This window comes from Coptis chinensis, unplaced genomic scaffold, assembly GCF_015680905.1.
Source record: "Coptis chinensis isolate HL-2020 unplaced genomic scaffold, ASM1568090v1 utg1247_pilon_pilon, whole genome shotgun sequence".
In the NCBI taxonomy this organism is placed as follows: domain Eukaryota; kingdom Viridiplantae; phylum Streptophyta; class Magnoliopsida; order Ranunculales; family Ranunculaceae; genus Coptis; species Coptis chinensis.
Window position 1 is genome coordinate 286,376 of NW_028238098.1, and position 20,563 is coordinate 306,938.

A 20,563-nucleotide genomic window follows, 5' to 3' on the forward strand; every position below is an offset into this window, starting at 1 on the left:
CCGCCCAATCGATAATGACCATCGGATTTTTTTCTGTTCATGCCCTACTTCTATACACTACGCGTTTTACTTAATTCTAACTATACAAGTGTTTTCCCACTTGAAAAATTTGTAGTTGGAAATTTTCAATTTGCTAGTCTTTATTTGCAAAACTTCATAGTGAGAAAATATGAGATTTACCAGTTTTGTTTAGTTTACATAGTTTTTTTTCCAATAACAAATGATATAATAAAAAAAACAAAAATCAAACGACTACGCATATCATGTTGCTAGGATATCCTATGTGCCACTATAATATATTATATAAGTATGCAAACCATGCTGCACATTGGTTTTCTTTTTTTCTAAAGTCTTAAAGTCTTAAAACCCATTCGAGTTCGATAGTTAACATGATTTTTTTAGATTTTAATTGTAATTGGTAATTGTATTGGGAATAATTATATAATTTAAGTGATATTAGAGAAGTTTTTCTAAATTTTTAATAAATAGATGGTTTGTTCTAATATTAGCGAGAGAAATTGAGAATAATTATATAATTTAAATGATATTATAGAGGCTTTTCTAAATTATTAATAAATAGAGAGTTTGTTCTAATTTTGTGAGGGAGGTGTTTCAAAATTGAGCAACTATGGGAATTACAAATTGCTTACTCTCCAGTGGAGAGGAGTTCCTAAATACCCGGCTATCATATAGTGTAGAGATGAAAACTTAGTCTTAATCTTCTTACCTCTGGCTCCTTACATAAAAAGAGAAAAAGGTATTTTCTTATACTTATATCTTTATTTAGTTTTTAATTAAAAACCGAAGCAGCAGCAGCAGTCCACAAACAACACACAGTGCATGATAAGCTCCTCGAATAAAGATAAAGAACTAATCTAGCTTCAAATATATATAATATTCCGAGTGGGGTTCATTTTTCAGATCTTTCTGCCTTTGTTACTTGTTACAGCTTACACTTCATTGATTTCTATTAGTATGGCCACAAGATCAATACACGCCTGAGTCATATCAAAATAAATTGAATTCCCTCTTCTACGAAGGTAGTTTTCAATAATGGTTTTAAGTTGGTCAGTCAATCACATAATTTGGAGCCACAGCTAATATCCTTCTATCCCTGGGTGACAAGTCTTCTCCGCCCTCTGTTGCTTCTCTTCCATCGTCTAGAACAATCAAGTGGCCTTCCCTTCGAATCAAACTCTGCATTACAGACCATTCATTGGGTTGAGTACAAAAGTCACATACAACTTTTATTTGCAGTCTACAGTGTGCATAATACATCCTCCTAGACTAGAAATATATTTTTGGTCTTACCTCTATGATAGCTTTTAATTTCTCAACTTCCTTTGCAGCCTCCTCCAGGGAACCATATGCAGATTTTTTATTTTGCTGATCGATATACCACTGAATTAATTCCCTTTGCCTCATACCTGCCAACCCAGTACCTGCAAAAAAATTCCATTGGAAGTATGGACTTTAGAATGACTTTAGAGATGACACAGAATTTTAAGTCATTGATTTCAAATTTTAAGACCTCACGATATGATTATCCAACAGCTTAAAAGATTGGAAAGGATCAAAAGTTTTCTAGAGAAAGAGAATAGCCATTTAATATTGCATTACCAGATAAAAACTGGGGATTGATCTTCAATGAAAATATCATAACACAGGAAGGCGTTGAACTAGAGAGAGAGGTGACTACATAGTCTGTTTTTACCTTTTTGCATTGCTTCTTCTTCTTTTTGTCTTAGGCACATAACTAGAGCTTGTGTAACTCTCTGAAAATATTCATCGCTTATCACTAGTTTTTTTGCTTGTTTGCTACTAGGCTCTGCTCCATTCTCTGTATGATCATCACGTCAACCTCAGATTATTCCTCCAGAGAATGAAAATAACACAACAGGAAAAGAAAACAAATCACCTCAGCAAACTAATAAAAGCTGCATTGATGTTGAGAGTCGTACCTGTCTTTCCTGAAGCAGGTCCCTCCATTTCAGTACTTGGCTGAGTCTGGGCATTACCTTGATCAGTATCTCCATTACTGCCACCACCATCGTCACCACCACGGACATCATCACCATCAACGGCTTCTTGAAAATCAGACAAGTCAATCTCACTAGCCTCAACGCTGCATAGTGGGAAGACAGACTATAAACTTTGGGTAAAGGAGACAGACAAGCACTTTAATACAGGTTGGAAACCTGGCTACCTGATTATGGATGTTTTAAAAGTCGCACTGCAACACGGACATGGCGTGGTTGAACCTATTCATCAAATTATGAGTCAAGCTTAGAGAGAATTTCTTGTAAACATATTGAAGAGCCTAGTTGCCAAGCTAAACATACCAAAAGTTCCAAATGACTCCGTGCAATAGCTTCCGACAGTCTTATCAACGCCTCTAACTGCCTAACTGTCATCCGGTAAGCGGTCCTGCTTCCAGGAGCTGTATCACCTCTACGAAGGGCAACATAGGAATCCACCAGCAACTTCCTAGCTTCTTGGCTTAGCTGTGTAAAGCATATCTCCTTAACTAGGTGCAAAGGAGAACAGCATACAGACATAGAAAGTAGTTTTACATAAAGACAAAACAATACCTTGGGCTTCAGAGTCTTGGCATATGCAATGTACCGCTTCAGTTGTGTAGTGGTGAATGCAGGAGAAAGTGCCTCTTCATGCTTCTGATGAACTCTCACAATGTGATGGGCAATGTGGTAATCTGTTTGATCGTCTGGCTCGTCAATCATAACATATACCAAATCAAACCTTGATAGGATAGCAGGAGGAAGAGCCACATTGTACTGGAAAGAAGAGATGCAGGTCATTTTTATTTCCACATTCCATAGATGATAATCATGATACACACTGACATAATCAGTTCTCTGCTATATTAGTCTTAAAATCGACATAAAGGTGCAAGCATTTCTCACCTTTAGTGGTTTTGACTTGTCATACCGTCCACCGGTAGGGTTGGCAGCAGCTAAAATTGATGTTCGAGCATTTAATGTCGCCTGTATTCCCGCTTTTGTGATACTTATGGTCTGCTGTTCCATGGCTTCATGAATGGCAACCTTAAAAGAGATCAGACAGTTAGAGAAAACTTTCAGGTCCCTCGAAAGCTGAAGTCTAAATAATAGATGGTTACCTGATCTCTAACATCCATTTTATCAAATTCATCTATGCAACATATTCCATTATCAGCAAGCATTAGAGCACCAGCCTGAGGAAAACAAAAAGTTCACTCCTATAAAAGATCTGGAACTAATAGAAGGGAACAAACACAGAAATATCACTTTTTAAGACTCCATCTGTTTTTTAAAACCCAAGTTTTCCCCTTCCTATGTCCACATTAAACTTCTTTTATAAAAATAACACACTAAAAAAAGGATGATTTCTTTTCTCTCTTCCTCTTTAAATTTATTTCTAAATTGCTGACAGACAAGCGTGAACTCTCCCATTGTGTTTGTACATGAAACCAAACTGCAAACTTTAGAATAGCAATTTACTTAAATTTCAAACACACATGCTAAACAGAATAATTCAAGTGTTGAAGGAACGGAACTGCAAATTGAACTGAATACTACCTCGATACAGAACTCTCCAGTTTCCTGTTCTTTGGCCACCGTTGCAGTTAAACCTGCAGCAGATGACGATTTTCCAGAGGTATAGACAGATCGCGCTACTAAGGTTGTTGTGTACCTACAGTTTATAGCCCCATGATATATCATACGGGTTGTTTTGTTAGAGTATTGATTTTCCTTTGAAGGACAAAATATATAATAAAGTGATACTTTCATACTTGAGAAACTGAGACTTTGCACAACTAGGATCTCCAACAATACAGACATTGATATCCCCTCTCAGGTTAATGCCTTCATGAGTGATTTTGTGAACACCACCCAACAACATAAGCAGTATGGCTCGCTTTATTTCTTGGTGGCCAAAAACAGTTGGTGCAATGCTATCCACAATCTTATTGAAGAAATCAGGGGTGTTCCTCATTGTCTGTATTTCATCCAGCTCTTCTGCCTGCCATAGGATAAAAATATAAGATATCCTGGCAAAGAAAATCTGGACTGAAATGGCTGCAAATCATTAGGATATTTCCATGTTGTGTATCAAAGATCAAACATAACAGAATCCCATGATCCAAGTTTGACATGCCAATAATGCAATATTAAGGTCTTTGGTTGTATCATTAGCTGATCAAGTTACCAAAATCTGTCACAAAGAAAAAGCTGCAAATTCCCTCATCTATGTAATGTTGAAATGGCCGCAAGATTTTTAATGTTTTTGCACATCTTCTTTGTCACTCTTTGGTAATCGGACCAGCTTTCGAAACAACCAAAGTCCTACAATTACCTTAAAACAAGTAAACCTTTGATAACTTTGTAGGAGTACCAAGAGGAGCTATAATATTGAGCAACTCGACCCGAACTTACAGAGTATTTAGGCATAGCGACAGATTTTTAGCATAAATTTAATGTGTTTGTTGAAAGTTGAAAAAGGAAGAAGTCTATATAGCATAACATTTCCAAGTAACCAAGAGCTCACCGTGAACTGTTGGCTATCATCATCCTCCCCATCCCTCTTGCTATTTCTTATATCGCTATCTCTTCGACCATCAGATATCTGATTAAGAACATACATAGGAAACAATTTAAATGAAAGAATACTACAGATACAAAAAAAATAAAATAAAATGATGAGCTAGGAACATGGGCACAAACCTTAACAGAGTTAGCAATGAACGCAAGGCGATACGAGAGGTCTCTCACTCCTAGTGCCCGAAGGCCTCTTACACCTTCATTTCCGCCGGAAGATTTTGGGCGCTGAGACCTTTCTCTCCTACATTCTGCTCTTTCACCTGGTGAAGCAAGTGCCATTATGTCTGGTATTACAACCAACGTACCCGTGAAAATGACCCTGTGGAAGAGAAGATTGCCAATTATCCAATCAAAATCAAAATTCTCTCACTCCCCCAATCAATTATCATATAAATTAATAACTTCAAAGCCATATAATAAACAAAACAAAGATCTTACGTATCTCCGGCTCTAGCCTGCTCAACTATCTCGTGGCGTAGGATGACATCCAATGACCGAGGAAGAGAACCAGGGGGTATCTCCTTTGAAGTCTCTTGCATTCTTACTCTTTGCCAATCTGCAAACTTACTATCCTGCCGAAGCAACACCCATTGGTTCCTTTCCGAACAGGTAGCATTTACACAAATAATCGGCTGCAACGAAACAACAATAACAACTATCACTTAAAAGAAAGCGTTAAAAGCAGCAAACAATAATACATAAGTACATAACCACCACCAACTGACCTCTGTATACTTGAATTGCTGCTCAACATTTTTCATAACAGTTGCACATTTTAAACACTTGAAAGTCCCTTGAAGTAGCTCAGGCCTAACTTCACTAGTCCGAGTGACAACGCCCGATACTGATACAAGTTTCCCAACATCGGCTGTCGACAATTCCCTCAGTCTGAAATGAAAGTTAACCATTTCCCTTAAAAACAAGTTTATTTTAGGAGTCATTAATGATATTTAGAAGTACCTCCTCAAAATGGGGATGTTGTAGAAGGCAACATTAATGTCTTTGTTAGGATTATCATCAGCAATGAATGTCGGTTTCTGTTCCATAACAAATCTCTTGCATGCATTCTTCAAGAATGGTTCAAATCTATAGACATTAATAAAAATGAAATCTTTTTTTGGGCATTATAGACATAATGAGGAAGGTAAAATGGTGTAAAATATATATGGAACCTGAAATACTCCTCAACGATTGCCTTCTGAAGAACGTCATTGAACTGCATAACGTGAGAGAAGTCGATGAACATTGTAGTGGATTCCTTTGATTTCATTGCTTCTATTTCTGATTCGTAGAATGGTTCTCCTGAGGAGTTATGATCTAACTTGAAGCTGAAGAAGATAAAAGGAGGAAAAATTAGTATTGAGAATTCAGAGAAGAGGGAGTGAAAGTTACTTACTTTTTTAGGAAATCAAGGAAGATGTTTTCTACACGAACAGCCTTCTCATCAACGAAGAAATCAACGAAAGCTTCCATCTTTTTTTTTCTTTTTCTTTTGAGAGATGCACACTAGAAACACTCTGCTCTTGTTTTTGTTTTTGGCGGAAACAGAAATAAAACGCGCGGGAACCTAACCGTTTCCCGCCAATTGGTTTTGGGCCTTTTTGGAGTTCAAGATTTGGAATGGCCCATGCCATATTTTATTAGAGCTAATAAGGATTTGGTTTTATGCAAAATTCAAATTGAATCAGTCTAAACCTTGATTTTGATATGTTAAATTTGTTTGGTTTAGCAGCCACGTATCTGATAAATTTGAGAGAATATTTACTTGATTGATTTCTAAGTCTCATACAATGGTTTATATAGAGATTACAAGTTCCTAAGATTGATATCAATCCTTACTATACACGTGAATAGGAAAATATAAACAAATAACAAAATATCTTAACAAACAGTGCCCTTGTAACAAGTCTATTGGAATGTGAGGCGCGGGCACGCTTTGATTGTATTAGAATAAAAGTGCGTGCGCGCTCTGACTCTGACATGCACAAAGCTATTTCTAATAGTATCTTTAGTTGAATGTTCTTATTTTTGGAGGGCTCACATAGTCACATGCAATAATTTATGACCCTGTTAATGGTAAACATTTGCCTTTAGATGATTTTAAACCAAATGATACCACACTTCATCACTTTTATGTCAAACACCTCATTTTTCCAGACACCCTGTCTTGGAATCTTATTATTAGAATTGGAGAATTGTTTCCAACTTTTATGAAAAATATAATTAGTATAATTCATCTTAGGCCAATTGTCTCCTCTGATGGTTTAAGATGGTTGGGTCATAGAAAAGATGAGTACGGTTCTCAGTCAAAAGTGTTTATCATCTTATCAGCAAGCATGAGAATCATGCTCAATGTTAGCTCCACTTTTAACTATAAAGCAGTTAAGCAGATTTGGAAGCTCATAGCAGATGCTAGTCTACAGATTTTTATATGGAAGTTATATCTTCATTTTTTTGCTACTGGAGATAAACTTCTCACAATAAAATTCAATCGTGATCTTTCTTGTTGTTTCTATTACAAGTATTTGGAATCTGCTAATCATTTATTATTTAAATGTGAGTGGATTAAGGTTGTTTGGTATACATCTAATGCTTCACTTAGAGTAGAAGATCATAGATACTTATATTGCAAGAAATGGATTAAACTCTTTATTAGTCGGATGGAAGCTGAATGTGAAGAACTTAATAGAAGGGGATTATTCTGTCTCTGCTTTCTATATGAGATTTAGAAGCATAGGAACTATGTGAAATTTGAGAGAGGAGTTCCTAACATGATGACTATTTGGAATAACTTAATTAAATTATTCTTGGCATACGTACTAATCTGGTTGCCTTCAGAAATGATGACTCTACAACTATTGTATCTGCTCGAGTAACAATATACTGACTTCTTATTGGCCACACACTTGCTATGATGTTGCTTATGATAAGGTGTCATGTAAAGGAGTTGTTGGAGCTCTGTGCAAGGATCATCGAGGAGATGTTTTGGGAGCTTGTTTTACAAAGTTTATAGCAAATAGTTCAATGGAAGCTGAATACATAGCTGCAAAACTTTCATGCAAACTATTAAAGCATCTAAATTTGTCCCCATAAGCCATTCTCATTAGCGGAGATAACAAGTCTATGGCAGAAAGCATAGAGAAGGAATTAGCACCTACTGAATGGAATAGTATCCCCATTTTGCAAAGCATTAGTGCTTTTGAACTTTCTTTTGATTTTCGTGTAATATTTAATTGGATCAGCAGAAATTTGAATGAGGAGGCCCACTCAATGGCAATAAGGGATATGAGATTCACCATTTTGTCTGTTGAATACTTGAATGAACCTATGTATTTATTAACTAGTATTACCCTCCCTCTCTTTTCTAGATGAGTCAATAAGGATTTTTCCCTTACTAGATGGGGAAATTAGGGTCTTTACATAAGTACACACAAAAAAAAAATCAACTTGGATTGACCGTATTGTGTGTGTGTGTGTTTTTTTTTTTTTTGTATTTTGGAGAAATACCCTAATTTCCTATCTAGTGGGAGAAAAATCCTAATTAGCTCATCTAGTAGGAATAATGTTCAGTTAACCCAAAAAAAACATAAAAGTTGTATTTTTTTGGAAAGGTTATAGGGTTGAGGCAGACCCTACCTGCTGATTAGACTTGTAAAAAAATTATACCTTTAGTTTGATACAGATATGTAGCTTTGTCATGCAGTGGGAGCATGTAAACCTGTGTATGTTCCGCCAGACAAGTGTTAAAGTTGAACCATCGCCTGACTATGAATATGATGTATTACTTGTCTATGGGAAAATCCAAAAAATGAGAGCAGTTAGCATATTCTTCGGTGTTTCATACAAAATAACTCATGGACCCTAATATGTTGTTGTCCAACAGTCCAAGCACTACTTTAGATTTTGTTTTCGGGTCACGGGATGTCGGTCTTGTTCAGTTGTTCTTGGCTAGAAATGTGTTTATTAAATAGACCCCACAATGGCTGGCTGTGAGAGTGAGTACTCCGATCCATAAACAACACGGCCAAGTTATGTAGGGTAGATATTATTTGAAATATCCAGATTCTTACCTAACCCATAAAATTATACATATGGCTGTAACGATTACAAATTTACAATAATCTTGTGATATGAAAGTCCCTGTCCATATACCTGCTGCAATGCTGCATGCATTCGCATTCATCTCAGCTAATCTCTTGGTGTAAATCTTTATTTAACCTCGAAACTCACGCACCCATGTCCACACTGATCAATTCCATCGTGTCCAGCATAACTTGCGGGAGGAGTTCGTGGCTTCCAACACTCTCCCCCCCTCCCGCCAATCATTCCTTGATTGGAGTTCGCCATTTTGACTTGTGAGGACCTGTGGTGCCATTCCAGCTACTGCTGGATATGTATATATATATAAAAAAGCGTTATTAAACCAGACTCAAACATAATTCTGTGACTTTGTTGTATTTAATTTCATTGTCAGGATCATGCATATATTGGGTAGCTGTTAGCTATCAAGCTGACTCAATCAATATCTCTTTTTCGATAATCTTCTCGAATTTACCTCCTTGACCAGTAGACCTTGTTGTACTTCTATGCGGCGATCAACCGCATTATCCCCATGACACCTTTTCGATCTAGGATATATGTTACTTTCAATTTAATTATGTATTCTTTTCTATAAAATCTCAATGGGACCAATGAAAAGAGACGCTAGTGATGGTAAGCACTGTTTTAGAGTGTGAGCAAATATGATAGGATCACCATTACCACCTATTTCTCACGTCACGTCAGATCAATACAACTGTTTAAGAGAAGGCCAGCTCTTGCATTGCTGAGCTACGGGGAACTAATAATTGGCCTTTGTAAATCGAAGCAGCAATGAATGATGAATCATATCTAAGTGAATGTAGTAGTAGCAAGGGAGGTTGAAAAATTATGACAAGTTGCACAAAAGTCCCAAATTTGATTAACAAATCAATGAAGCAGAGGAAAAAAAGATTGAGATTCCAACTGATTAATAGGGTCGATCATCATGGTATAATCTATAATGTTTATGTTGTACGACAATCATGCATGTAACCTTTAAATTAGCAAAGAATGTTGTACAAGAAGGGTTCGAAAAACACTTCAGATTTGGAATAGTTACACACTTACACTACTGCATAGCACTTTCCTTTACTATCTCAACTCAGATTTAGTCTGTAACGCAGGACGATGGCGCAAATCCCAACCTCTTATTTACAGTATCGAATTCCCACAAGAAATTCTGTTGCATTATATTCCCAATAATGGACACAGATGGCCAATCAGTTGACATGAAACCAAGACATTTTACGCCATTGGAGACATCTATCACATAGCTCTTCACTGGGGGTTCAAGTCTAGCAGAATCTGCAAAATGAATTGCTAATCTTGGGACCAATGACGCATTGAAGCCCACTGAATTAAAGCAGAACTCAAATGGTTTCATCTCTACCTCCTTGACAAATCCAATCAAAGGCAATTTTAGAGCATTCATGACTATACCATAAGCAGGTTCGGCTAAAATCGTCAAGCTTGTACCGGAGTCAATAATCATCCCTCCTTCGCCACCAACATCCCATACGTTCATCGGAATGTTTAACATAACACCACCTATAGATATTCCTGATACATTTACTGGATAAAATCCGTTGCTCACATTAAGGACAAGCTGTGTATATTGCACATTTGACAAACCAGCATTATCCTTGATCCTACTATGCCCGAATGTAAGATAGCTGGTAACATTCTTGGGGCTCAAATGATCAACTAGGCAATAAGAGAATTTGCCACCAAATTTGTCCCTGGCATTAATAACGAATGAACTGTTACTGTATCCTAATCCTAGCACACCATCAGAGGCCGCGAAGCTAGACCCCTCAATAGTGGAGCTGCACCCAATGACGACATTATGTAGTCTCGTCTTTCGACCACTGGAAAGGCCGACTGTCACTGTCTCGTTTGCAAAAATTCCACGGGATCTTGACCCGTCTGCGTACCTGTTTCAAAGAGAGATTAGTACCGAGTTACACACTGACAACATTAAGCATTGTTATTTAGTATCACGGTATGTCTGTTTCACACTAGAGATCTAACAAAGTTCGCCTGAACTAGTTGACAATTTTCTGAAACTGAATTCAACAATTTTGGAGAGAATATAAGCGTACCGATAATCATACTGGCATGGGGTCTGTGGTGTTGGGCACTGAGCAAGAGAAAATGGTAGAGTCATCTTGCACATGTCAGACGAGCATGAAATTGTTTTAAAAGAAGAAGAATGATGGGCATGGAAAACTCTCCGGCCATGAGTTCTCCTAGCACAAGTCTGACAATGGTGTTGACAATTTATCCAAGTAAGATCACTACCAGTATCAGCTACAAGCAGGAATTTCTGTGATGGTGTCCCTACTCGGAATCGGACAAAGTATTGCCCTGTCCCAGAGTAGGCTCCTGAAAGTAAGCTAATTGATCCAGTTGAATCTGAGCTTTCAATCTCTATATCCTTCCTTCTTTTTCCTAACCTTCGGGAGATCATCTGTATTCGATGATAATCCATGTGGACCAGTTCTTGTATCCGTTCAAGTTGGGTCTTGGGCGCAGAAAACACCTTTGCTGAATGTCTGTGAATCAACTTAAACTGCATTGCTTTCGAGCCGTTGACAGGAAATGACCAGAACCCATTGATGAATATGAAGAGCAAAAGTAGGGTCATTGGTCTCAGATGCAAGAGAGGAAGAGAAAGAGATAGACAGTGAATTAACATCTTTATGTCGGCACTGTTGTGATGGAGATTGCTAGAAGACGAGCTTTGCGTTCATTAGGGACGATTCATAATTCCTATTATTTACTGCCATTCATTATTTATTGTTAGTTTCCATGACTTTTTCCACAGACAAATGTTATTGTTTGTCTGTGTATGGAGTTTTGTCTATCTTTACTACATGATGATATGATTGCTTTTCAAAATTCAACTATCAAACATGAAATAATGATTAGAAAATAATTCACTACTAATTATGATGCGCCTTTGCTGGGGGACGCTAGAAATTTGAGAGGAGTTTGACCTGCTCTACATGGTCAGCTGGCATGGAAAGTAAGCATTGTTTTCTATTTACTGCAAGGCGCCCCTTGTAAATGAGTGAAAGTCGCCAATAAAGATTCAACAGAAAAGAAAATGCAACTTGGGGAGGTTGAACCATGTCTCACTAGGCAATAGGCACCCACGCCTACAAGGCCCCCCTCAATCAACCAAGAGGAGCCGGTGAGCTGCTTACACCAAATGGCCTATAGAGGTTAGTGCAACTCGGACTTTACTCACCTGGAAGTGGACAATACTACTCCACTGGTAATCAACTAGTTTACATGCATGGCTGGCCACGGAACATTAATGTTTCTCATTAGAGCCTCCCCACTGTAAACTATATATATATATAAATTTAATAAGTGTATCAAGCTTGACATGACCGTATATATGACCATAATTTTGTTGAGATTTGTGGACTGAAATCAAATTAAATCAATCTTCAGTGGTGACTATTTGATGATGATGCCATTTCAAAGTTTGTAAGCAATGGAGCAGTAAAGATTGAGCCCGACAGTTCTTTGGGTGGATATGGAGTGATATTAATTAAGACGGACATCTTGAACATGTCGTTTTGATGCGGCAACCATCCATCGATTAAGCCTATCTATATCACAATAATCTCTACCGGAGAGAGTGTACTAGATCAATCACGCGAGTGCAAAACTTGATCCAAAACTTCATGAAGCCATACTTGCGCTTATCATTCACTATATCACCACTCTAGTTTTTTTTTTTTTTTTTTTTTTGTCTCTTCTTCTTCTTTTTGTGCCAGAAGGAATGATTCAAGTTTAGACTTGGTACAGACTTCCATGCGTTGTACTGCATTTATGATGGTTGCATTTATGACCTTGTACTGCATCTGGTAGAGCATTGATTCTAGCTTCTGCTACTGATATCTGCTTTTTTAATCTTCTCCGTCCTCGTTTTGCATCTAAAACACAACCAGGGTTTCATCTGTTCCTCTATCCCAAACAAACATTTCCATTTCATTTCATTTATTCTTTAGGGTTGCCTACAAAAATAACACACGTAAGCAGAAATTGTGGAAATCCCAACAAGTTTGATAACGGGCTCCTGAAGTTAATTGGCTCAGACCCAACTTGTAATAATATGAGTGTACTACTGTGGAAAACAAGAGAACACCATGAATTGACAATCTACTGCTAGAAGTACACTTGAACTGAACTACTGGAGTAAAAGACATAATAAAACAACATATCCAGGAATTCTAACCGTATTTTTAGAACAATTTTATAGATCATACAGCTGAAAATGTAGATGGTAATTAATTTTTAATCCTTCTGAGCTAAATTAAAATGGCTTAAACTCATGGTCATAATTCAAAACTTACATTGCACCATATGAGGTTGCACGTACTTCAGCAAAGCAGATGGGGTGGGGTGGGGGAGAGAGACAGAGAAAGAAATTCTTATTTCGTGTATTGATAACAATCATAATGTATGTGATCATTTACAAATTAAAGGAATCTCGAGTGCAAAGCAATTGACTATAGATATATACAACATAAAGAGCTTTTACAAGGCTGGCAAATTAAGCAATGACTACTCATCCATTCAATAGATTATTCCTCCAGCCTTCACAAAGAACTGAGATCTTCTACCGCGCAAAAATTTCTTTGATATAAGCCTTACTGAACTTAACAACACATCTCATACAACCTCCATAGACTTACAAAACTATATCCCTCATATGATGTATGAAATGTTAAGTCCATAATATATATCCTAAAAGTATTCGAAATCAAGTTCAGACGAATCTTGAGAACCGGTCTTGTTTCCGCTACCACTACGTGCACTCATTTTCTTTTCCACATGAGATGCTTCCTTACTGGCAAACTGTGCAAAATCTACAGGATCAGGTACATGAGGTGGCATCGTGCTTCTGATTAGAGCCCAGTTTACGCCCTCAAAGAAAGGGTGTTGTTTTATCTCCGTGGCACCTCTTTTGTAGGCGATCCGCTTTTGTGGATCCTTCACCAGGAGTCCACGGATGAGGTCCCGGGCCACAAGGCTTACAGCAGGAGTTTCTGGGAACCTCAGCGGTTGACCAACCACGTTAAATAGTGTAGCACGATTGCCGGTTCCCTTGAACGGGGTTGTCCCATGCAACAACTCGTACAGGAATATGCCATATGTCCACCAGTCCACTGCACTTCCATGACCCTCACCGCGTATGATTTCTGGGGCAAGATACTCATGGGTCCCAACAAATGACATTGAGCGTGCATTTGTAGGCTCTGCCATTAGCTCAGGGAGAGAACCACCGGCAAATAGACCGAAATCTGATTTGGATTTGCGGTTCTTCTTGGGTAAGATGCGTGGCAGAAATGTAGCTGGTTGAATACACCCATGCACCGCATACTCACTGTCCAGTAAAACACCAGCCGCATTTACATGAACAGATGATGACTTTACAAGTGTCGGGCTGACAGAGCAGCGCAGTGATAGGTCAAAGTCGGACAGCATGATATGTCCCTCCTCCCTAACTAGCACATTCTCAGGCTTCAGATCTCTGTACACAATTCCAAGCATGTGGAGATACTCGAGTGCCAACAATACCTCAGAGGCATAGAACCTGTCTCATGAGGGAGCAAACAGGCAAACCAGAATCATTACTGAACAAACACATAGAGGGCAGGGAAAAAATAAAATAAAATTTTGAAGTACAATATTTGCATATAAGATATGAACCACCAATGATGAGAAGATTGTATAATCAACCAGAGCCACTCTCAAGCAGACACTACGCAAGAAGTAAGAAATGCAGCAGGTGGAGGAATATTAAATAACCAGATTAATTAAGAAGTTCACCGTGCAGCGTGCTCACTAAAATGCTTGTTTGGCTGTTTTTGTCGGAGAGAATGAAGGTTGCCCCCACTGCAGAACTCCATGACTAAGCAACAGAACTTATCAGTCTCAAAATGGGAATACAAAGTGGGCAAGAAAGGGTGATCTAAAAGACCAAGTATCTCCCTTTCTGTCTGTGCTCGGAGTAGCTTGTTCCTACTAACAAGTGAGGCCTTGTCCATTACCTTCATGGCAAAGAAGGCGTTGGTTCCTCTAAGTTCAACAAGATAGACACTTCCAATATCACCATAACCAATGCGCTTGAGGAGTCGGAAGTGGCTTAGACCTATAGGAGACTCTCTTAAATTGGCCAGTTGAATGGCCTCCCATCGACCATCGCCACCAGTGTGAGGCTTGAGAGGTGCATTGGAGCTGTCTAAACTATCACTCCGCACAGTATTGCTGCTCACTCCTCCATAACTGGTGGTAGAGTCGCTTCTCTTCCCATTACTTGTGTTTGTACTCGTTGTTGTCGCTGTCGCTACAGTTGCTTCTGTGCTTGTCTTTTCTGAATTTTTAAGCATCCATGGGGGCTGAGTAGAAGTAGAGCTACTCTTTTTTGCATTTGGTTCTATTCCTATGTCCTCAGTGGTCGGGTTACTCTTTGCTGCCTGTTCCTTGTTGTCATTGTCGCTTCGTCTATTATTTGTTGAAACCACATTACTGTTGGGATATGGATCCATTTTTTTGTGTTCACTTGGTGAGCCACTAGTTGAACTCATAGAACATTTTGTCTTGGATTCATTAAGTTGATCTCTACTTGAATTTGTTTTACCCTCACTAATTGCATCCATACGTTTGGTTTGATAATCTGACTTGCCGCTTCTTTTAGGTAATGGATCCATATTTTTGGGTTCACACTGTGCCTTCCCTGAGATTGAAACGTTTCTCATCTGCAATGAATGAAGTTTGGAAAATCCTTTAATCACGGAGAATAGAGAATAAGCAATGAAGCCATGAAAGCATAGTAGGGAAGAAAACAAATTGACCAGGAACCAAAATGCCTTAATAAACTAGCAGAACACGGTGATCATGAAAAGTACAGCGTGGAATTCGCCTTGATTTCCATTCTCAACAACAGAAATGGACTTCATATTGTTAATCCTGCCTCTTGACAGATTACGCGAACAATAATAAATGTTGGCATTTCAATCTATATCTAAACAGATTTGTAAACAAAACCAGCAAATAAAACCAACCATTTATACAGACACGATCACACATGCATTATCATACTATACCCTGAATGGTGTTGTTAGATATGGATAAAAGCACAATGTCATTCATAGGGAAGAAGGCATTCAAATCTAAGTGACGATAACATTATTGTAGGCATTGGCACCACCGAAATAATGAAACTTGAAATGAAATGGAACCATTAAGACTAACCATTGTATTGAATTAAGCAAGAGATCTCCGGCCTGTGTGTAAGTACATAAAAATAAAAATAAAAAATAGCAATAGCTACCACATCTGGTGTAAGAGAAGATTGCAGAGTGGGCGAACCCAAAGTTTTGTTTTTTGGATGGTTTTGCAAGGACAGGAGAGAAATGCGTTGATGTGAAGAGAGAGAACGAAGAAGAAGAGGGGAGAGGGCACAAGGGGAAATATAGAAAATTCCATAAATAACCAAAACAAAAAAAAGAGGGCGAGTCTGAGGAGAAAGAAAGAGAGGGAAACGGTCTTCGAATTACAGACGTGCTGACAGCTGCTTCTTCCCTTCCCTGTGAATCTAAACTGTCTTTCCAACAAACTAAACCAACTCATAAGGATAAGCCCAACCCAGGGCCCAAGTCTCAAAGCCTGAAATCTGCTATATTTTCATCCTTTGGAACTTTAAATAATTGCATATTCTCCATCATACTTGTATATCCAAACAAATTTCTAAACGAGTGTGATTTCTAACTTAATAAAAGTTACACAAGTGTGCTTGTTACAATGGACTATATGGATACAAGTGCAAACTGTACTGAATAAATTCATACAAATAAGTGATCGACTACTTGGAAAAGTGCACCCTTGGGTAAAAATCTATGTTGCTAGTCATTGTATTGAAAACGTATTGGGTAGTTTAGCTTGTGCGAGCATCTGACCGACTTCTCTCATGGTGGGTCGTTCCACGCTTTGTTCTTGGACACACAACATTGCAACAAAGAACACCTGCATGGCTTCATTTAGTGGAACGTTGCTGATCCTTTCGTCAATGATTTTTACCACTCCTTCTTTACTCCAATTGGTTTTCATCTTTGCCCATTGGACTATATCTAATCCTTCTTCACCAAAATCACCCACTGGCCTTTTTCCAGTTACCAGCTCTAACAGAACCACTCCAAAACTGTACACATCACTTTTCTCATCAACTTTCAAAGTGTAGGCGTACTCTGTCAAAATAAGGATATTTTAGTAATTGACTAGTCTCTCAAGCCAAGTAAGAGCTCAAATTCTAAAAACAAAGAAAGAAAAAGAGTAAAACAGTGCTTTTTGTCTGCGACATAATCTTCTTTTTCTTGATTCTAGAGACAACAACAAAAGGAAACTAAAGCTTATATCTCTATCAGGATATATAGCCTAGGAATGTGTTATGAGTTGTTACATTGATAGGAGTTTGTGATTGGTTTGAATGTGTGTGGTATTTCATGTATTTAAAGACTAAAGTAAAGGGGTACTCTCGAATCTCGATCACTACTTTAGGCCAGGCAGTTTCGGTTATTAAGCTGCGTTGAGATTAATTTTCATGCATTTGTATCTGAACAGGGAAAATGAGTACTACTGACATTATAAGCCAATCATGGTATGGAAGCAACAGGAACTGAGTGTGTGCCATCATAGGATGATAGTACTTTAGGTGATCGGTGTGTGTTTACCCCAGGCTAATAGCTGGGGATATGTACTATCTGTTTTATAACTAATTGCACGCACGGCACTATAATCATTGACTCGATCTGCCAAAACTAATTAATAACCCATACATGCATCAATCTATCACTATTCATGATTTCACGAGTTCTTGGACTTGGTGATTCTCTTTTGTTAATTGCATGTCCGCTCTTATAAAAGATTGGATTGATCTACTTTTTGTTAAGACTTCCCAATTGTTGAAATCTATGTATATGAGCTGTTTAAGGGAAACTACGACAGAAAATTAAGTGTACATACCTGGAGCAATGTAACCATAGGAACCAGCAATAACAGACATGCACTCTGATGTCCCAGAGTCTTGCAAGAATTTCGCCAAGCCAAAATCAGCTACATGAGCTTCAAGCTCGGAGTCTAGCAAAATGTTGTTTGATTTTACATCCCGGTGAAGTATCAGTGGAGTACAGTCATGGTGCAAGTAAGAGAGACCTTTTGCTGCTTCGATAGCTATTTTTAGCCTAGTTTCCCATTTGAGGTATGCCCCCATCTTCTCATGAAGAATTTCACCAAGGCTTCCATTTGACATGTATTCGTAGACAAGCAAATTCGTCTCCTTATTCGAACAGAAGGCTAGCAAACGTACAATGTTACGATGCCTGATTCTTCCTAATGTCCGTACTTCAGCAGAAAATCCATTATCGTGAGAGGAACCTTTACTTATTCCCAACAGTCTCTTCACCGCAACCAGTTCTCCGTTTGGCATCGCTCCTTTATAAACTATTCCAGCTCCACCTCTGCCAATAATGTTGTTATCCGTCAAGCACTCTAGGATATCAGTACTGCCAAATTCAATCTTCTGGAATGCGGTCAGCTTCCACAACTTTGAATTTTTCCTCTTTGCTGATCTTGTCTTAATGATTGCGGCGATAGCAAAAGCCAATGAGCACGCTAAGAGGCCTAACACAAAAATAAGCTTGTATTTTCCAGGGACTTGAGATTTTGTACTGTGTTGATCACTGAATTGTTTAGATGAGGTTGACGAATACTTACATGGGTTAAAATATGATCCACATAGCTGAGGATTACCAACAAAGGAACTCGAGTTGAAGTATGCATACTGGCCAGTTTCAGGTATTCGACCTGAGAAGTTATTGTGCGAAAAATCTGCTGATGTTAGGCTTTTCATTGCTCCAATTTCTCTAGGGAGGATCTGGTCCATGTGGTTCCATGAGATGTTAAAGTAATTGAGTATATGAATTTGAGCAATTTGAACTGGGATTGGGCCTGAGAGTTGGTTTTGGCTCAAATCCAAGTAAGCAAGCAAGTTGCAATTGCTTATCTCTGTCGGTACTTCACCAGAGAAGTTATTTTTACTCATATCTAACTTGAGCAGATGCTTTAACTGTCCTAATTCAGGTGGGATCTTCCCTGTGAATCGGTTTCCACTAAGTAGAAGGCTCTGCACGCTAGCGAAGTTTCCAACTGAAGGAGGAAGAGATCCAGATAGGCGATTGTTAGAGAGGTTCAATTGGCCTAGTTTTGAGGAAACCTCTGTAGTTTCTTCTGCAAGGGATCCGGTAAGGTAGTTGTTCTGCAATTCTATGAGTAGTACTTCCGGCAGGTAAAGAAAGCCGTAAGGGATTGCCCCGGCTAGGTAATTCTGCCCCATTCTAACTCTCACGAGCGTTCTACATTGTCCTAGATCATCAGGTAGAGATCCAAATAGGAAATTGTTGAGCAAAATTAAGGTCTCCAGCCTTCTACCAAAGCAGAGAGATTTAGGAACCAAACCAGTAAGCTTATTCGTCGAGAGATCAAGATACTTCAGTCGTCCAGTTTGTCCAAGCCTTGATGGAATTGCTCCTGTGAAGTTATTTTGCCAAAGATTTAAGACTTCCAAGTTAGGTAGCCCTTGTATGAAATGTGGGACCTCACCATGAAACCTGTTGATAAACATATTCAGTAGGGTGAGCTCCCGTAGCTTAGAGAACTCCACTGGGATCTCTCCCGTTAATCCATTATTCGAAAGATCAAGGGATTTCAAGCTACTCATATTGCCGAATTGAGGTGGCAGTGAACCGCTGAGCTGATTTGTTTGTAAGAAGAGAGTATCTAGCTTGTTTAGATTGCCCAACTCGGGTGGGATTGGACCCTTCAAGCCACAATTCGCCAGACTGAGAAGTACAAGATTGACCATCTTACCGAGCTCAGGTGGAATCCCGCCTTTGTACTCATTGTAGTAACCCAAGTATAGCTGTCTGAGGTTTGTAAGGTTACCAAGCTCTCCTGGTATGAAGCCACCTAAATCGTTTCCCGCGAGGTTAAGATAATTGAGCTTCTCCAAGCCTCCATAGCTTGCTGGGATCTCACCGGAGAAGTAGTTTCCACTGAGATCCAAGTGAGTAAGATTTGGAAGTTGTGCGACACCCATAGGAAGAGGCCCCAAGAAGTTATTGTCATAAACATCCAACACCTCGAGCTCCTTCATCAAAGAAAAATCCCAGTTCAAGCTTCCATTGAACTGATTGCTGGATATATTGAGGTATCTGAGGCTTGCGAGTTTATGAATTTCGGGCGGGAACACACCTGAGAAACTATTCCCAGAGACTGTAAGGTTGACGACACTTCTAAGCTCCAGAATTACAGGAGAAATAAAGCCGGAAATGTTTAAATTTGATATATCGAGAGAAACTATTGATCTCTTCATGTCATCACACTGGACTCCAGTCCATGAGCAGAGAGACATGAAGTTTGATTCATCCCAGCTATTAAGAGATGAAGTAGACACGGCGAAAGCTTGTTTAACTGAAACTAGGATCGATGCTTGCCTCCATAGATATGAATTATGTGGAGAAATTGATAAAGAATAAGAAGAAGTGAGAAAGAGAATTAGAAAAGAGAGGAAGACAAATTTTCTGCTAGAAGAAGCCATTGAATGCTTTCTGGAATTGAGATCAAGGTGGGTTCTACTGAATCTCTTTTTATTAGGAATGAAGAGAAGTAGAAAACTTCTTTGAGTGAAATGCATATGGAGAGGCTTTGGTACTGGTAAAGAGAGCCATTGCTCTTGTTAAAATTTTCATTCATTTTTGCTTTCTAAAGAAAAGCAAAAGCTTTGTTTCTATAAAGTTGTATTCCCT

The 20,563-nt window shown here is 38.6% G+C and overlaps 4 protein-coding genes across 5 annotated transcripts; all 4 read right to left on the reverse strand.

The window, feature by feature from the left end:
• Positions 1 to 857: 857 nt before the first annotated feature.
• On the reverse strand, positions 858 to 6,181 carry MCM6 (minichromosome maintenance (MCM2/3/5) family protein). Its single transcript, XM_086586546.1, is given in 19 exon segments — positions 858 to 1,197; positions 1,312 to 1,442; positions 1,715 to 1,840; positions 1,962 to 2,125; positions 2,207 to 2,225; positions 2,228 to 2,261; positions 2,343 to 2,504; positions 2,592 to 2,795; positions 2,925 to 3,065; positions 3,140 to 3,214; positions 3,579 to 3,693; positions 3,794 to 4,023; positions 4,549 to 4,626; positions 4,725 to 4,920; positions 5,040 to 5,233; positions 5,327 to 5,489; positions 5,562 to 5,687; positions 5,774 to 5,929; positions 5,998 to 6,181. Coding segments are annotated over 19 exon segments (2,520 nt in total). The 5' UTR covers positions 6,075 to 6,181; the 3' UTR covers positions 858 to 1,068.
• Positions 6,182 to 9,665: 3,484 nt separating this feature from the next.
• Positions 9,666 to 11,585, reverse strand: LOC147474198 (aspartic proteinase NANA, chloroplast-like). The gene is made up of 2 exons (XM_086586556.1): positions 10,784 to 11,585; positions 9,666 to 10,615 (listed from the first exon to the last, which is right to left on the reverse strand). The coding sequence occupies exons 1-2, from the start codon at positions 11,377 to 11,379 to the stop codon at positions 9,790 to 9,792; spliced, it is 1,422 nt and encodes a 473-aa protein (XP_086442682.1). The 5' UTR covers positions 11,380 to 11,585; the 3' UTR covers positions 9,666 to 9,789.
• Positions 11,586 to 13,193: 1,608 nt separating this feature from the next.
• On the reverse strand, positions 13,194 to 16,164 carry LOC147474199 (serine/threonine-protein kinase RHS3-like). 2 transcript variants are annotated; one of them, XM_086586520.1, is made up of 3 exons: positions 15,957 to 16,164; positions 14,532 to 15,460; positions 13,194 to 14,295 (listed from the first exon to the last, which is right to left on the reverse strand). In XM_086586520.1, the coding sequence occupies exons 1-3, from the start codon at positions 15,957 to 15,959 to the stop codon at positions 13,446 to 13,448; spliced, it is 1,782 nt and encodes a 593-aa protein (XP_086442646.1). In that variant the 5' UTR covers positions 15,960 to 16,164; the 3' UTR covers positions 13,194 to 13,445. The 2 variants fall into 2 exon arrangements, with proteins under 2 accessions (XP_086442646.1, XP_086442645.1); XM_086586519.1 differs by lacking the exon at positions 15,957 to 16,164 and having other exon boundaries at positions 13,252 to 14,295; positions 14,532 to 15,454.
• Positions 16,165 to 16,431: 267 nt separating this feature from the next.
• BAM3 (Leucine-rich receptor-like protein kinase family protein) lies at positions 16,432 to 20,563 on the reverse strand. The gene is made up of 2 exons (XM_086586518.1): positions 17,724 to 20,563; positions 16,432 to 16,948 (listed from the first exon to the last, which is right to left on the reverse strand). The coding sequence occupies exons 1-2, from the start codon at positions 20,449 to 20,451 to the stop codon at positions 16,611 to 16,613; spliced, it is 3,066 nt and encodes a 1,021-aa protein (XP_086442644.1). The 5' UTR covers positions 20,452 to 20,563; the 3' UTR covers positions 16,432 to 16,610.

What these genes read in the sequence shown, in the direction of transcription:
- LOC147474198 (XM_086586556.1), bottom strand. Translation starts at nt 11,379, where the DNA reads ATGTTAATTCACTGTCTATCTCTTTCTCTTCCTCTCTTGCATCTGAGA. An exon ending in CCATGCCAGTATGATTATCG is followed by an intron (nt 10,616 to 10,783) that starts GTACGCTTATAT and finishes TCTTTGAAACAG; the next exon opens with GTACGCAGACGGGTCAAGAT.
- LOC147474199 (XM_086586520.1), bottom strand. An exon ending in TTTAGTGAGCACGCTGCACG is followed by an intron (nt 14,296 to 14,531) that starts GTGAACTTCTTA and finishes CTCATGAGACAG; the next exon opens with GTTCTATGCCTCTGAGGTAT.
- BAM3 (XM_086586518.1), bottom strand. Translation starts at nt 20,451, where the DNA reads ATGCATTTCACTCAAAGAAGTTTTCTACTTCTCTTCATTCCTAATAAA. An exon ending in CTATGGTTACATTGCTCCAG is followed by an intron (nt 16,949 to 17,723) that starts GTATGTACACTT and finishes TTATTTTGACAG; the next exon opens with AGTACGCCTACACTTTGAAA.